This window comes from Macaca thibetana, chromosome 19, assembly GCF_024542745.1.
Source record: "Macaca thibetana thibetana isolate TM-01 chromosome 19, ASM2454274v1, whole genome shotgun sequence".
Classification (NCBI taxonomy): Eukaryota; Metazoa; Chordata; class Mammalia; order Primates; family Cercopithecidae; genus Macaca; species Macaca thibetana.
Window position 1 is genome coordinate 7917330 of NC_065596.1, and position 16850 is coordinate 7934179.

The following is a 16850-nucleotide window of genomic DNA, read 5'->3' on the forward strand; positions in this document are numbered from 1 at the left end:
TGTATTTTTTTGTAGAGATGGGGTTTCTTCACCTTGCCCAAGCCAGTCTCAAACTCCTGGGTTCAAGTGATCCCCCCCCCCCGCCTTGGCCTCCTGAAGGGCTGGGATTACAGGCGTGAGCCATGAGTTTTCTCTTTAATTGAGCGTGTGTGTGTGAGTGGGAGATGACTCTGATAATGTGCTGTCCTTTCTGCCTACCTCTGTCATCTACTTCTTTCTCCCACCAGACCTCCCTGATGTGAGCACTCACATCACTTCCTACCGTTATAATTTTCTGTATGTTTGCTGTCATCTGGCTAATGTCTGCCCCTCACATTTGACCATAAACTTCAGAGAAGAGACCCTAGCTTGGCTTGTCCCATCCTTTGTCCTTGCCATACCAGTCGTCCGATGCCTGTGAATGAGTGAATGAACAACCTTACACATAGCTGTTGCTTTCAGAGTGCTGCAGACCTGCCACGTTTAAAATTAGATGCCAACATTCGATTTTTAATCAGGCGATTTTATATAAAAATTCAGATGTCTGATTTTTCTTGAAAAACTGGAACATTCTGCAACTCAAGATTCAGAAGGGCTCTTGACAACTGTTGAGTGTAGTTGAGGACTCTGAGGAGATGGAGCCTGTCGACTCTGCCTCATCCCAGCCCTAACCTCTTCATATATCTATCGTCTGCCTGGGCCCTAGAGGCCCCAGAATCTATACTTCCTACTGAATGTAATTGTGTAGCTATTTGGAGTCTTAAGGGGATCTGTACATGACTGTCGTATCCATTCATTAATTCTTTCATTCACCAGGTATTTGAGCACCTAACACGTGCTGGCTACTGTGCTAGGTGCTGGGATACAGTGGGGGTAAGACAGATGGAGTGGAACTTACCGTGGGGTAGGACACATGGTTTCCAAGCGGGGAATAGATGGTGACAGAGGTGATGTTAGGTAACAGGGAGTCACAGGATGGTGATGGGGTTGCTCTCCTGCTGGGGTGTGGAAGGGAAGGCCATTTGAGGAGGTGGCGTCACAGTCAAGGCGGTGGATGCCATGATGGAGCACTACCCAAGGATGGGGGAACCCTGAGGAACAGAGGTTTTCTTCTTTTAGAGACAGGGTCTTGCTCTGTCGCCCAGGCTGGAGTGCAGTGGCACAGTCATAGCTCACTGCAGCCTTGAACTCCTGGGTTCAAAAGATCCTCTTGCCTCAGGCTCCCAACTAGCTGGGACTACAGGCAGTTAATACCACCCCTGGCTAATTTTCTAAATTTTTTTGTAAAGATAGGCATCTCGCTGTGTTAACCAGGCTGGTGTCCAACTCTTGGCCTCAAACGATCCTCCCACCTTAGCCTCCCAAAGTGCTGAGATCACAGCCGTGAGCCACCATGCGTGGCTGAGCTGAGATTTTGAAGACCCTCCAGCAGCTCTCCTTTTTGGGGGCCTGCCCCTGGGTGCTGACCTAGTTAGGTGCTTCCTGTTAGTGTTGCATTCTACCTCCATTCCTAAAAGGTACTAGTCACTTTCCAGTTCCCGGAACTGGAAACTGGAAGCAGATCAGGAAACTGAGGGTCAGAGACGTGGCTCAACTTTTTTGTGGCCACATAGCAAATCAGTGAGAGAATCAGGATTAGAACCTGGGTTTTTCTGCCTCTAGCAGTTGTGCACTCAGTCACTAGACCATCTGTCCATCTGTTCATTTATCCATCCATTCATACATTGACTCAGCAGCCATGTGTTACCCACCACGTGGAAGGCACTACCAGGCCCTGGGGTTGCACTGTACAGATCCGAATCAGAGCTCTGGTGGGCGGGAGATTTGGCACAAAGTGGCGGGAGCATCAGTGACAGGGATTCCAGGGAGGACACCAGGGCTCTATCAGGAGCTTCCTGCTTTGCTCTCTCTCCAGTCTCCTTCCGGCCCAGATGCTGCACCCCCTGTGGGAGCTGCTCCTTGCTCTCCATCCTCTTTGCCTGGCTTAACTGTAATACCATAGTGGCTGCATTTATTGAGAGCGTCATGTGTGCCAGGCAGTGTGCTGAGGTCTTCCTAGCTGCCTGACACCCCTATTGACATAAGAGGGAATGAGCATAGATAGTGCAGGGATGGGCCCAGGTCACTTGTGCAGAAGGACAGAGGCAGGATTTGAGCTCATGTTTGTTAAACTGACCATGTTTGAGGTCAGAACTTGGAGCTTTGGCACTTCCTCAGAAAGGCTTTTTTTTTTTTTTTTTTTTTTTTTTTTTTTTTGAGGTGGAGTCTCGCTCTGTTGCCCAGGCTGGAGTGCGGTGGCGCCATCTTAGCCCCCTGCAATCTCCGCCTCCTGGGTTCAAGCAGTTCTCCTGCCTCAGCTTCCCTATTAGCTGGGACTACAGGGACCCACCACCATGCCCAGCTAATTTTTGTGTTTTTAGTAGAGATGGGGTTTTACCATGTTGACCAGGCTGGTCTTGAACTCCTGACATCAGCTGATCCGCCTGCCTTGGCCTCCCAAAGTGCTGGAATTACAGACTTGAGCCACCCCCCCCGGCTGGAAAGGCTTTTTCTGATCTCCCACCCTTCCCCATGCACATGCCATGTTGGGTCTCTGCAGTGTGTGTTCCCGGGACACCTAAACTTTCCCACCAGAGCAGTCACGTGGGAATATTTGTTTAGTATTTCTCCTCCCCATATGCTCGTTGGGGCAGAGCCACTGGTCTTCGTTTCTTCCTGTATCCCCTGTACACTGCTGCTGCCTGGAATGAGTAACCTTTTTTTGTGTTTTGAGACAGAGTCTCGCTCTGTTGCCCAGGTGTGCAGTGGCGTGATCTCAGCTCACTGCAACCTCCACCTCCTGGGTTCAAGTGATTCTCGTGCCTCAGCCTCCTGAGTAGCTAGAATTACAGGTGCGCGCCACCATGCCTGGCTAATTTTTTCATACTTTTAGTAGAAACGTGGTTTCACCATGTTGGCCAGGCTGGTCTCAAACTCCCGACCTCAGGTGATCCACCTGCCTCAGCCTCCCAAAGTGCTGGGATTACAGGTGTGAACCACTGTGCGTGGCCTGCAGTGAGTAACGTTTGATTGGCATCTATTGATGGTGGGAGGGCCTGTTTTCACGATCCTTTGCTAGGGGAAGGGTCTTGCTGAGCAGCGCCTCTCAGACTTGCTGGAAACAGACCAAGCGCTTAATGTTTCTCGTCTGTGCTGGATCAGCCGTGTGTACAGGTTGTGCTGCATGTAACTAACCCCGTCGTTTGGATAATACCAGGCTCGTCTAAACCGTGTTCAGCAAGATGGTGTGTTCAGCACAGGCTCGGATGGAGCAGGAATGTCAGGTTGTCAGGTTGTCATCCCTGAAAAATAGAAATTTCTGGGCTTGTGTTCTGTGTGCTGTACTTACCAAGCAGCCCCAGTCTATAGATGCTTCGGGTAGCACCTTTGTAGATCACCTAATCTAGACCCATTCTTTTATTTATTTATTTATTTATTTATTTTGAGACAGAGTCTTGCTCTACATTGACACGATCTCAGCTCACTGCAACCTTTGCCTCCCGGGTTCAAGTGATTCTCCTGCCTCAGCCTCCTGAGTAGCTGGGATTACAGGCATGCGCCACCACACCCGGCTAACTTTTGCATTTTTAGTAGAGACAGGGTTTCACTGTGTTGGCCAGGCTGGTCTCCAACTCCCGACCTCAGGTGATCCGCCTGCCTCGGCCTCCCAAAGTGCTGGGATTACAGGAGTGAGCCTCCGTGCCTGGCCTAATCTGGACCCATTCTTTTCATTCTGGAGGTCCAGAGAGGGAGAATGACTGACTGGAAACCCTGGAGGAAGGGTTTGGAACCCAGGTCTCTGGAGTCTTCACATACTAAATTGCCTTCCCTCAGAGGGGTGGCTGTTCCTTGGCCTTCAAGGGGACCAGAATAAGTCTCACCAAGACATACCTTCCCTTTCCCTTGCCTGAATTCGGATGCTTTTAGTTGTAAACACTGCAAACCCAGCTCAAAGTGGTTAAAGCAAATTGAAACGTCCAAGGATGGAATTGTCTTCAGACACCCTGGGTTTAGGTGTCAAACCAGTCCTCCAAGATTAGGGTTGGGGTTGGGGTTAGGGTTAGGGTTAGAGTCAGTATCTGACTCTCTGCAGCTCTCAGTACCCCTTTCTTTTGTGTTGGTTTTACTGTGAGACTGGTCAGGGTTGGCAAAGATGACCCCAGAGCAGGGGCTGGCATGTTTTCCTGTAAAGGGCCATATAGTAAATATTTGAGGCTTTGCGGGCCATATGGTGTGTGTCTGGCACAACAACATGACTCAGCTCTGCCGTTGTAGTACAAAAGCAGCAGGACATGATATGTAAATGAATAGGTATGGCTGTGGGCCAATCAAACTTTATTCATTGACACTGAGATTTGAATTTCTTGTAATTTTTTTGTCTCACAAAATATTCTTCTTTTTTTTTTTTTCATGTAAAAACCAGCCGGGTATGGAGACTCATGCCTGTAATCTCAACAGTTTGAGAGGCTTAGGCAGGAGGATCACTTGAAGCCAGGAGTTCAAGACCCACCTGGGGAACATAGCAAAACCCCATCTTTATATTAAAAAAAAAAACTATTAGCTCACAGGCCATCCAAAAACAGGTGGAAGAGGCTGCTGGATTTGGCCTGTGGGCACTGAGGTTACATCTTCCCAGCTCAGCAAGCCTGGCAGAAAGTGTCTGTTTGCCAGTAGTTGGGGGAAAAGTCCCAGGGCAGACTCTCATTGGACAGACTTGGGTCACATGCCCCTTCTCGAGCCAGTCAGAGGCAGAGGGACTTGGTGCTTTCAGGAGATTGGTCAGTGGTAGACACAGCCTGAGTGCTGAGGGTGGGGAAGAGGGAGAAACCCGAAGGAAAAGCCACACTGTTGCCGAAGTTGGAGGCAGTGAGTGCCGGGTGGGTGGAAGTCACAAAAGCCCACTGCAGAGGTGGCAGTAGGGGTGGGATGTTAGCTGTGCCATAAAAGTGCTTTCTGATTCTTCCAGGTGACAACATCCGGGAATTCTTGCTGAGCCTCAGATACTTTCGAATCTTCATCGCCCTGTGGAACATCTTCATGATGTTCTGCATGATCGTGTGAGTCCGACCTGCCCTTTCCTTTCAGTGTCATCTCTTAGTCTCCTTCTCCAGGATGACCTACCTGATGGTCATTCTCTGTTCTTTCAGTCATCACTCTTGTATCCTGCTTTCTGTTTTGTTTGTTTATTTTTTGTTTTGTTTGAGATGGAGTCTTACTCTGTCGCCCAGACTAGAGTGCAGTGGTGCGATCTGGGCTCACTGCAACCTCCGCCTCCCAGGTTCAAGCGATTCTCCTGCCTCAGCCTCCCCAGTAACTGGGACTACAGGTGCATGCCACCACGCCTGGCTGATTTTTTGTATTTTTAGTAGAGACAGGGTTCCATCATATTAGCCAGGATGGTCTTGATCTCCTGACCTCGTGAGTCACCCACTTCAGGCTCCCAAAGTGCTGGGATTCCAGGAGTGAGCCACTGTGCCCGGCCCTGTTTTTTTTTTTGTTGTTGTTGTTGTTGTTGTTTTTGAGACAGAGTCTTGCTCTGTTGCCCAGGCTGGAGTGCAGTGGCATGATCTCGGCTCGCTGCAACCTGCGCCTCCCTGCTTCAAGCAATTCTCCTGCCTCAGCCTCCCAAGTAGCTGGGATTACAGGTGCCCACCACCACACCTGGGTAATTTTTGTATTTTTATAAGAGACAGGGTTTCACCATGTTGGTCAGGCTGGTCTCAAACTCCTGACCTCACGTGATCCACCTGCTTCGGCCTCCCAAAATTACAGGTGTGAGCCACCACGCCTGGCCCTGCTTTCTCTCTTCAAAATGAGTAAGTGAGGGAACCAGTACCTGAAAGGGTTAAACTCTGTCCCTGCGTCCCCACCGAACCAGGCTGGAACTTTGATTGGAACATGGAGTTCTCCAGCCCCCGGCTATGCCTGGCACCTCTGCAGGGGCTGCCAGGAGATGCCTTTCCTGAGCCCATGGCCCTGTCACCTCTCACCAGCTCTGCTGCATCTGCCGAGGTGGAAAATGTGGTTTAAATGTCCAGCATGCTGCCAGAACCTGCTCTAGCTGGGCTGGAAGCCAGCAGAAATGTATTCAGACTTTATTGTTTTAAATTCTGGCTTTTCATTTTCTCATTAGACTGAGAAAACTCAAGCAGATTGCCTTTCCATCTAGCATTGGGTCCGTAACTCTGATACTGCTGTTAACGAATTGTGAGATTTGCTGTAAATGGATTTGGGAAAAGACACAATGGGAGAATCTGGTGTTCTTGGCCTCTGTGGGTCCATCCCTGCATACTTCTCCCAGAAAGAAAGAGGACAAAAAGTTAGCTGTCCTGAGCGACTGAGACTCCGAGTGTAGGGTTGCTGTGCAGTCCGCATGCCACCCCAGTGGCTGTTTGCGGAGATGCTTCCAGGACATAGGAGATCTGGGGAGGATGGCATTTCACCCTCATCACAAGGACCATGATGTATTCCCAGAAAGGCCCTTGCCAAGGTATCCTACCTGGCAGAGAGGATCTGAGAGCACGTATGAGGCTTGCCTAGGAACAGAGAAAGCTTGTGAAGAGGTTAAGGAACTTGCATGAAAGTGTAGGAATGGCCAGGCGCGGTGGCTCAGGCCTGTAATCCCAGCACTTTGGAAGGCCGAGGTGGGAGAATTGCTTGAGCCCAGGAGTTTGAAACCAGCCTGGGCAGCATGGTGAAACTCCATGTTTACCAAAAATTTAAAAATTAGCCGAGTGTAGTGGTGCCTGCCTGTAGTTCCAGCTCCTTGGGAAGCTGAGGTGGGAGGATCACTTGAGCCCTAGAGGCAGAGGTTGCAGTGAGCTGAGATCCTGCCACTGCTCTCCAGCCTGGGCAACAGAAGAAGACCCTGTCTCCAAACAAATAATAAATAATCAAGACCTAAAGGACAAGAAGACGTTTGCCATTTGCAGAGCTGGAGAAAAGCATGGTGGCACAGGAAGTAGCATGTTCAAAGGTCCTGGGGCAGGGAAGAAGTCACTATGCTTCCCTCATTCTCGTCTTTGCAAAGGTCTTGGGGTAGGGAAGAAGTCAGCATGCTTCTCTCATTCTCGTCTTTGCAAAGGTCCTGGGGCAGGGAAGAAGTCACTATGCTTCCCTCATTCTCGTCTTTGCAAAGGTCTTGGGGTAGGGAAGAAGTCAGCATGGTTCTCATTCTCATCTTTCCTGTGCACCTGCTTCATCATCCTCTCCTGTTTGACCAACATCTTCACTCCCTCATCTGCCAGCCTATGACCAGAACAGCAGCCTCGGGAGTCCTCCCAGCTCAACTTTCCAAGATCAGTGTAGTCAGTAGCCCAGGGTCCTGATTTTGTTTCCTGGGGCAGAGTCTGGTTGACTCACCTTGGCGTCACTCAGGTCCATTTGGGGTGGGGGTTCTTGATTCTGCTATAACCACTTAGGTCAAGGGTCATCAGACCACAGGCCACATCTCCCCACTGCCTGTTTTTGTGAATGAACTTCACAAAAGTTCATGTGTGTGGCTGCTTCTGTGTCACAGCGGTGGAGTTGAGTTGTGTGATAGAGACCACATGGCTCGCAGAGCCAAAACTGTTAGTAAACGGTCGCCCGTTACAGAGAAAATGAGCCAACCCCTGACCCAGGCCAGCTCTTTCACTGGGGGCCATGGGTGAGAGAAGATTCTCTCAAGAAAGGGCTGTCTCAGGGAGGGAGTGACTGGCTTTCCCAGGACATTTAAAACCTGGAAATCACCTAAGTGTCCAAGAACAGGAGAAGGATCAGGTAACTTGAAGGATGCCCATGTGACCAGCTGTCATGATACCGTCACTGATGATGTGCCAGAAGGTTCTGTCTGCATGGGGAAATGAAACGTTCTGAAAGTGAAGAAGGCCAGAGGGTACTCATCTGTGCAGCCTGACTTCAGCTGTGTAACGTGCATGCAGTAACCATGGATAAACCCTAAATGAGTGCCTTAAGTATGGGAGTGAAATGAAACACTGTTTAGCGAGGGAGTTGGAAGGATCCACTCCAGATGGGGTAGAGAGGGGACCCTGCAGCAGTTGCTGAGGAAATTGGCAGACCCTGGGCATGGTTCAATATTCCCTGTGCCCATTTATTTTTATTCTTATTTTTTGAGATGGAGTCTTGCTGTGTCACCCAGACTGGAGTGCGGTGGCACCGTCTCGGCTCACTGCATCCTCCACCTCCCGGGTTCAAGTGATTCTCCTGCCTCAGCCTCCCAGGGAGCTGAGACTACAGGCACGCACCAGCACACTTGGCTAATTTTTCTACTTTTGGTAGAGATGGGATTTCATCCTGTTGACCAGGCTGGTCTCGAACTCCTGACCTCAAATTATTTGCCTGCCTCAGCCTCCCAAAGTGCTGGAATTACAGACGTGAGCCACTGCGCCCAACCTTCCTGTGCCCACTTCTGTGTTGTTTGAGCTTTGGAAACTTTTTTTTTTTTTTTTGAGACGGAGTCTTGCTCTGTCTCCCAGGCTGTAGTGCAGTGGCGCAATCTTGACTCACTGTAAGCTCCGCCTCCTGGGTTCACGCCATTCTCCTGCCTCAGCCTCCCAAGTAGCTGGGACTACACTTGCACGCCGCCACGCCCGGCTAATTTTTTGTATTTTTAGTAGAGATGGGGTTTCACCATGTTAGCCAGGATGCTCTTGATCTCCTGACCTTGTGATCTGCCTGCCTCGGCCTCCTTAGGTGCTGGGATTACAGGCATGAGCCACCGTGCCTGGTCGAGCTTTGGAAATTTTAAGAAGTTATGAAAAGTCTGAAATAAGGGGAGAAACGTCCCTGAGTATTTAGGGATCGGTAGCACGTCATCTATAACTTACATTGAAACACATCAAAAATACGGATAAATGAATAGATACATGGATAGGTACGTGGTACAGCAAAGTGTTAATTGCGGAATGTAGGTGGTGGCAGTGTGTTTCAACATAACTCTTCTATGTGTTGAAATTTTCATAAAATAACAGGAAAAGTTAGGGAGAAAATGAACCATGGAGAGAGTTTACAAGTAAAACGCGGAAGTCTGTCTTCTCAATCCAGTATTTTATAGAATATTCACAGGATTGTGCAGCCACCATCTCGATCCAATTTCAGAACGTTTTCATCAACACAGAAAGAAATCGCGTGCCCACTGGCAGTCACTCCCCATTCCCCCTTCCCTAGCCCCTGGCAACAACTCATCGGCTTCCTGTCTCTGGATTTGCCTCATGTGGACAGTTTATATAAATGGAGTCATACACTGCATGGCCTTTTGTGCCTGGCGTCTCTCGCTCAGCATCATGTTTTTGAGGTTCATCCATGTTGTAGCGTGGAGCGGTGCTTCATTCCCTTTCATGGCAGAATCATATTCCCTTGTATGACTGTACCCCAGTTTTCCATCTATCAGTTGGTGGATAGTTGGGATGTTTGTATTTTTTACCTGTTATGAATAATGGTGACAAGAACATTCATGTACAAGTTTTTGTGCAGATTTATGTTTTTAGTTATTAGCTATATAGGAGTGAAATTGCTGGGTTATATGATCACTCTACGTTTATAATTTTCTTTGGTTTTTTTGGAGACAGTCTCACTCTGTTGCCAAGGCTGGAGTGCAGTGGCACGTTCTCGGCTCACTGAAACCTCCACCTCCCAGGTTCAAGCAATTCTTCTGCCTCAGCCTCCAGAGTAGCTAGGATTACAGGCGACCGCCACCACGTCTGGCTAATTTTTGTACTTTTAGTAGGGATGGGGTTTCACCATGTTGGCCAGGCTGGTCTCAAACTCCTGACCTCAAGTGATCCACCCACCTCAGCCTCCCAAAGTGCTGAGATTAAAGGTATGAGCCACTGCACCCAGCCTGCATTTATCCTTTTGAGAAAACACCAGAATGTTCTAAATAGCTACAACATTTTACATTCCTGCCTGCAACCTATGAGGATTACACTTGAGGATTATACTTTCTCCATATCCTTGCCAGCTCTGTTACTGTTAATCTTTTGACTACAGTCATCCTAGTAGGTATGAAAGTTTTTTGTTTTTGAAGCAGAGTCTCACTGTGTTGCACAGGCTGGAGCTGGAGTACAGTGGCAAAATCTCGACTGACTGCAACCTTTGCTTCCTGGGCTCAAGTGATCCTTTGGCCTCCGCATCCTAAGTAGCTGGGACTACGGGTGTGCAGCACCACACCTGGCTAATTTTTGTATTTTTTTTATAGAGACTAGGTTTCGCCCTGTTGCCCCGGCTGGTCCAGAACTCCTGGACTAAAGTGATCCACCCACCTCAGCTTCCTAAAGTGCTGGAATTACAGGCATGAGCCACTGTGCCCAGCCAGTTTGAAGGTTTTGATTTGCATTTCCCTGATAGTTAATGATATTGAACATATTTTCTTTTTTTTTCTTTCTTTTTTTTTTTTTTGAGACAGAGTCTCTCTCTGTCACCAGGCTGGAGTGCAGTGGCGTGATCCTGGCTCACTGCAAGCTCCACCTCCTGGGTTCAAGCGATTCTCCTGCCTCAGCCTCCCGAGTAGCCGGGATTACAGGCATGTGCCACCACGCCCGGCTAATTTTTGTGTTTTTAGTAGAGATGGGGTTTCACCATCTTGGCCAGGCTGGTCTCAAACTCCTGACCTCGTGATCCACCCGCCTCGGCCTCCCAAAGTGCTGGGATTACAGGCGTGAGCCACTGCGCCCGGCCGATATTGAACATATTTTCATGTACCTATTGGCCATTTGTCCGTCTCCTTTGAGGAAATGGCTTCTTAAGATTCTCTGCCATTTTTGAAAATTGGGTTATTGCTGATCCATAAGGATTCTTTGTGTATTCTCATTATCAGTTCATTATCACATGCGTATTTTGCAAGCATTGTCTCCTGTTTCATATGTTGTCTTTTCACTTTCTTGATGGTGTCATTTTAAGCACAAAAGTTTTTTATTGTGAATGGCCAGGCACAGTGGCTCCTGCCTGTAATCCCAGCACTTTGGGAGGATGAGGCAGTTGGATCACTTGAGGTCAGGAGCTTGAGACCAGCCTGACCAACATGGTGAAACCCCATCCCTACTAAAAGTACAAAAATTAGCCAGACGTGGTGGCGGTCGCCTGTAATCCTAGCTACTCTGGAGGCTGAGGCAGAAGAATTGCTTGAACCCAGGAGTCGGAGGTTGTAGTGAGCCGAGATTGCCCGACGGCACTCCACCCTGAGCAACAGAGCGAGAGTCCATCTCAAAAAAAAAAGTTTTTTATTGTGATGAAGTTGAATTTATGTTTTTTTCTTTTTGTCACTTGTGCTTTGCGTATTATAGTAAGAAATCATTGCCTAACCCAAGGTTACAAGATGTACGTGTAAGTTTTCTTCGAAGAGTTTTGTAGTTTGGATTCTGGTAGGTAGTTAGGTCTGTGATCTGTTTTGAGTAAATTTTTTCATATGGCGTTAAGCAGGGGTCCATCTTTATTCTTTTGCATGTGGAAATCCAGCTGTTTCTGCTCTCTTATTTTTTTCAGATAACCTTTTTATTTTGGAATGAGTTTAGATTTGTGGAAATGTTGCAAAGAATATACCGAAAGTTCTTGTATGTATCTTTTGTTTAACAGGTGTACCACCTTCCCTTATAGGGTGATGGTGTTGGCTGGGTGCAGTGGCTCACGCCTGTAATCCCAGCACTTTGTGGGGCTGAGGCAGGGGGATCACTTGAGGTCAGGAGTTCAAAACCAGCCCAGCCAACATGGTGAAACCCCGTTTCTACTGAAAATACAAAAATTAACCTGGCTTGGTGGCAGGTGCCTGTAATTGCAGCTAGTCAGCAGGTTGAGGCAGGAGAATCGCTTGAACCTGGGATACAGAGGTTGCAGTGAGCCGAGATCGCACCACTGTACTCCAGCCTGGGCGGCAGAGCACGACTCTAAAAAAAAAAGAGTATATACGTCTTTTAACTGTGTCGTTCAATATTGTTCATTATATTCACAGGTGGATCACAGGTTAGTTGAAAAAATCAGGCAATCATGTAAAATCATCTAACTAATAGTCATGTAAAATAATCTCTGACAATATTTTTAAAACAATCACGTCGTTTCAAAATCCTCACAGACATTTCTGCCCTCTGACTTCTCCAGGCTGTTCGGCTCTTGAATCCCAGCGATGAAACCAGGAACTCACTTTCCCAGGATGCCGAGTCTCCATTCCTCCATTCCTGATGACTTCAAGAATGTTTTTGACCAGAGAACCGACAACCTTCCCAGAAAGCCCAAGCTCGTGGTGCGTGGAAAAGTGTTCGCCGAGATAGGCATGGCTTCCCAGCCACGTCCCTGTTTTCAAAGATAGTTTCACTTTAGTCTCTGAATTGGAATGCTGTCTACTGAAGGGGTTTCAGGAGGGTTTATATAAGGGACTGTGATGAAATTGCATTCCCCATAGATAAAAGAAAAGTCATTTCTATCCAGAGATCTGAGCAGAAGGATTGGCTTGTAAGTTTAACACAGCTGTGTTTTTGGACATTTCAGTGTTACTTGCTGAGTCTGACAGCCTTTGGGCCCAGCCAGGGTCCTGTTAACAAATTCTTTTCACATCCCAACAGGGTCTGCTTGGCCACTCAGTACAGCTGCGATTAACCCTAAAGCTTTAAGGAACGGGCCACCTGTAATAGGGACACCAGCCTTCCGGTATAGAAACTAAATTGTTAGCAAGAGCATTGAGCTAGTTCCTGGTGCAGTGTTTCCACAGAAGACATGTGGAGCAGTTGTGGGAATGTTAAGGGAAGTTTTTCTCTGCCTTGACCCCTTTGTTAAATAAAATGACTTTGGGAGCCATTCATTGTACAGTTGCAAGAATGAGAGTGATTTTATGATGTGGTGACATTGGGACCGTGTTCTAAAACCTTGGGTTTCTGAGTCTGCTTTTTGAGTAGGTGATTTTGAGGTTGAAAAACCAGGGGCCTGCATCTAGGAAATAGAGCGTTTTCCAGAAGCTTCTTTGAAAGGGAATCCTGGTTTCGTTGCCAAATGAAACGCCCGGGGTTGGCGCTGAATCTCACAGCTGTGTGATTTGCTCGTTGAGTTTTTTGTTGTCTGCTTTTGTTTGTTGGTTTGTTTATACCAGTAGGAATGAGCCCGAATGTTGGTGGTTTTTGAAATCCTGACTTGGAGGTAAACCTGGAAGAAGGAAAAAAAGTAAATATGCAGGCTTTTAGGCCTGAGTAGCCTTGAAAATAAACCTCATTTCTAAAAAGGACCTTTTGTTTATACTTTTTTTTTTTTAAAGCAAGAAGTCAGTTTCCAACCTGACTCCTTTTGAATTACCCTGCGGGAAAAACCTAGGATTCATTTTGGAGACCGTGAAAAAGAAAAGGGTCAGTGGTAGAGTTTCCTTTTTGGATTTAGCTCAATAAATGATGGTCAATAATTGGGCAAATGGGGCTCGGCGCAGTGGCCCATACCTGTAATCCCAGCACTTGGGAGGCCAAGGCAGGCGGATCACTTGAGGTCAGGAGTTCGAAACTAGCCTGGCCAACATGGTGAAAACCTATCTGTACTTAAAAAAATAGAAAAATTAGCCAGATACGGTGGCGTGCGCCTATAATCCCAGCTACTTGGGAGGCTGAGGCATGAGAATTGCTTGAACCTGGGAAGTGGCGCTGAGATTGAGCCACTGCACTTCAGCCTGGGTGACACAGTGAGATTCTGTCTCAAAAAAAAAAAAAGAATTGAGCAGGTGGAATTTTGACTGGAGCTGCTCCTAAAAGTATTGAAAGAGTCATTGCCAATGGTGGGCTGTTGCTAGACCAGGGTCAAGTCCACTTTTGCTGCCTCTCAGGTTGTAGAATTCTCCTTGATCACTTCTGTAATTCATTTGCTTGCCGTATCCCAGCCAAGCATCACCCCATGGTCTGTAAGTAGCAGAGGTCGGAGCTGCTGGGTCTGGCTTTGCTGAGGTCGGTGTCCTTCTCAGAACAGGCATGCCAAGATCTTGGCTGAGTCCCTCGCAAGCCAGATGAATGGTGTGAAGAAACCTTCCTGCCCTATTCAGACTGGCGCGGAGGTCTCAATGAGGCGAGGCATTTGTCCATTATGGGGATGAATCGTGCTCTCAGAAGAGAATCCTGTCATTGAGGTTTTGTTTCAATAGTCCTCTTTTTCTCCAGAGAACTGTCATCTCATTGTTAATAATAGCAGCGTGGCTTTTTCAGATGCTAGTTGGTGGCTGCTGTAGCTTTTAAAAATGGAATCTCATGGTTGTGTCTCTTAAGGAAGCTTTTCAAGAACCTTCACTGGCACCAGAGGTTATCAGAGTTTGAAGTTGGGGTACCTAGTGTCTCGTAGCATTTAAGCACTAATGTTCTGGGTCAGTGAGGTGTGAGTTCAAATCCCATCTCAGCTCATTCTGAGTGGGACCTTGGCTAATTGCTTTCCCCTCTCCAAGCCTCAGCTTCCACATCTCTAAAATGGGCCTGCAAATTGTGTGTGCCTAAGGTTGTTGTAAGTTTCGATGAACTCGAATGCGGCTGAGTGCCTGAGAGCACCTGTTGCTGTGGGTATCATCACTGTGTGCGTTTTCTGTCTTCTCATCCACTTTTCTTTGTGCAGTCTGCACACGCACCATTAAAGGCTGATGACAGCATTTAAAAAAATTGCACACAGAGGCCAGCGCGGCGGCTTCCAGCACTTTGGGAGGCCGAGGCAGGTGGATCACGAGGTCAGGAGTTCGAGACCAGCCTGGCCAAGATGGTGAAACCCCATCTCTACTAAAAATGCAAAAATTAGCTGGGTATGCTGGCATGCCCCTGTAATCCCAGCTACTCAGGAGGCTGAGGCAGAGAATTGCTTAAAAGCCTGGGAGGCGGAGGTTGCAGTGAGCTGAAATCATGCCACTGCACTCCAGCCTGGGTGACAGAGCAAGATCCTGTGTCTCAAAAAAATATATACATTACAAACAGGCTGGGTGCGGTGGGTGACTCACACCCTGTAATCCTAGCATTTTGGGAGGCCGAAGTGGGCATTTCACCTGAGGTCAGGAGTTCGAGACCAACCTGGCCAACATGACAAAACCCTGTCTCTACTGAAAAATACAAAAATTAGCCAGGCGTGGTGGCGCGGGCCTGTAATCCCAGCTACTCAAAAGGCTGAGGCAGGAGAATCACTTGAACCTGGGAGGCGGAGGTTGCAGTAAGCCGAGATCACACCACTGCACTCCAGCCTAGGCGACAAGAGCGAAACTCCATCTCAAAAAAAAAAAAATGCAAACAATGTCCAACCTGGTACACCTTTTCCTCTCTTCACCATGCCCATGCAGCATTTTCCGTATTCCTGTATGTATGTTTTGAGAGTGGATAAGGAAGGATGAGTTCTGCTGTTTTCATTTCAGCATTATTTTCTTTACACTTGCCGTGTTGCTGGGAGGTGTTACAGGTCTCGTTTTTACTTATGGTGCAGTGTCAGTAAATCAGTCCTTAGCCACCTTCTTGCTGGACTTGGTTTATATTTTGTCCACTGTTATCAAGGCTGCCCCTGACACCAGTGTTGTGATCTTCATTGGCTTCTATTAGGACATTAGCTTCCTTGGGGCAGATAACCCTGGAGGGGTCCATAATATCCTTAAATACCATTGGAGTGGCTTTAAGTGGCTTTTGTTTGTTTTACTTTGTTTGAAAAAATTTTTTAGGCCTGATAGGGTGGCTTATGCATGTAATCCCAGCACTTTAGGAGGCTGAGGTGGGCAGATCACTTGAGGCCAGGAGTTCATTAGCAGCCTGGCCAATATGGTGAAACCCTCTCTTCACTAAACATACAAATATTAGCCGGGCATAGTGGCACGTGCCTGTAGTCCCAGCTACTTAGGAGACTGAGGTAGAGGAATCGCTTGAACTCGGGAGGCAGAGGTTGCAGTGAGCCGAGATGGTGCACTTCAGCCTGAGTGATGCAGTGAGACCCCTGTCTCAAAAAAAAAAAATTTTTTTTTAACTACTAATGCATATTCATTGAAGAAAACTGGGCTTTTTTTTTCTTTTTTTAAAGCCAGGGTCTCACTCGACTGGGTACAGTGGCTCACGCCTATAATCCCAGCACTTTGGGAGGCCGAGGTGGGCGGATCACGAGGTCAGGAGTTCGATGAACCCCCTTTTCTACTAAAAATACAAAAATTAGCCGGGTGTGGTGGCACGTTCCTGTAATCCCTGCTACTCAGGAGGGCAAGGCAGGAGAATCTCTTGAACTTGGGAGATGGAGGTTGCAGTGAGCCACGATTGCACTACTGCACTCCAGCCTGGGTGATAGAGGGAGACTCCGTCTCAAAACAAAAAGACAGGATCTCACTCTGTTGCCAAGGCTGGAGTGTAGTGGCGTGATGAGAGCTCACTGCAGCTGCGATCTTCCCACCTCAGTCTCCCAAGTAGCTGGGACCACAGGCACATACCACAGGCTATTTTTTTTTTTTTTTTTGTAAAGACAGGGTCTCCCTATGCTGCTTAAACTGCTGTCAAACTTGTGAACTCAACACATCTCCCACCTTGGCCTCCAAAATTTCTGGGATTACAGGCATGAACCACAATATCATTCTTTTTTAAAATTTTTATTTATTTATTTTTTTGAGACAGTCTTATTCCCGCCCAGGCTGGAGTGCAGTGGAGTGATCTGGGCTCAATGCAACCTTCACCTCCCAGGTTCAAGCAAGTCTCATGCCTCAGCCTCCTGAGTAGCCGGGATTACAGGTGCCTGCCCAGCTAATTTTTGTATTTTTAATGGAGATGGGGTTTCACCATGTTGGCCAGGCGGGTCTCGAACCTCTGCCCTCAAGTGATCCACCCACCTCAGCCTCCCAAAGTGCTGGGATTACAGGTGTGAGCCACCACGCTCAATCACAATAT

The 16850-nt window shown here is 47.8% G+C and overlaps 1 protein-coding gene across 6 annotated transcripts in view; it reads left to right on the forward strand.

Annotated features, from left to right (window-relative positions):
- SMIM7 (small integral membrane protein 7) overlaps window positions 1-13222 on the forward strand; it is a 357382-nt gene extending 344160 nt beyond the window's left edge. For all 6 annotated transcript variants that reach the window (XM_050769888.1, XM_050769889.1, XM_050769890.1 and 3 more), the window contains 2 exons: window positions 4985-5075; window positions 12109-13222. In XM_050769888.1, coding sequence (XP_050625845.1) covers window positions 4985-5075; window positions 12109-12124 — 107 coding nt within the window. In that variant the 3' untranslated portion in view covers window positions 12125-13222. The remainder of the gene's footprint in view (window positions 1-4984; window positions 5076-12108) is intronic.
- The last annotated feature ends 3628 nt before the right edge of the window (window positions 13223-16850 follow it).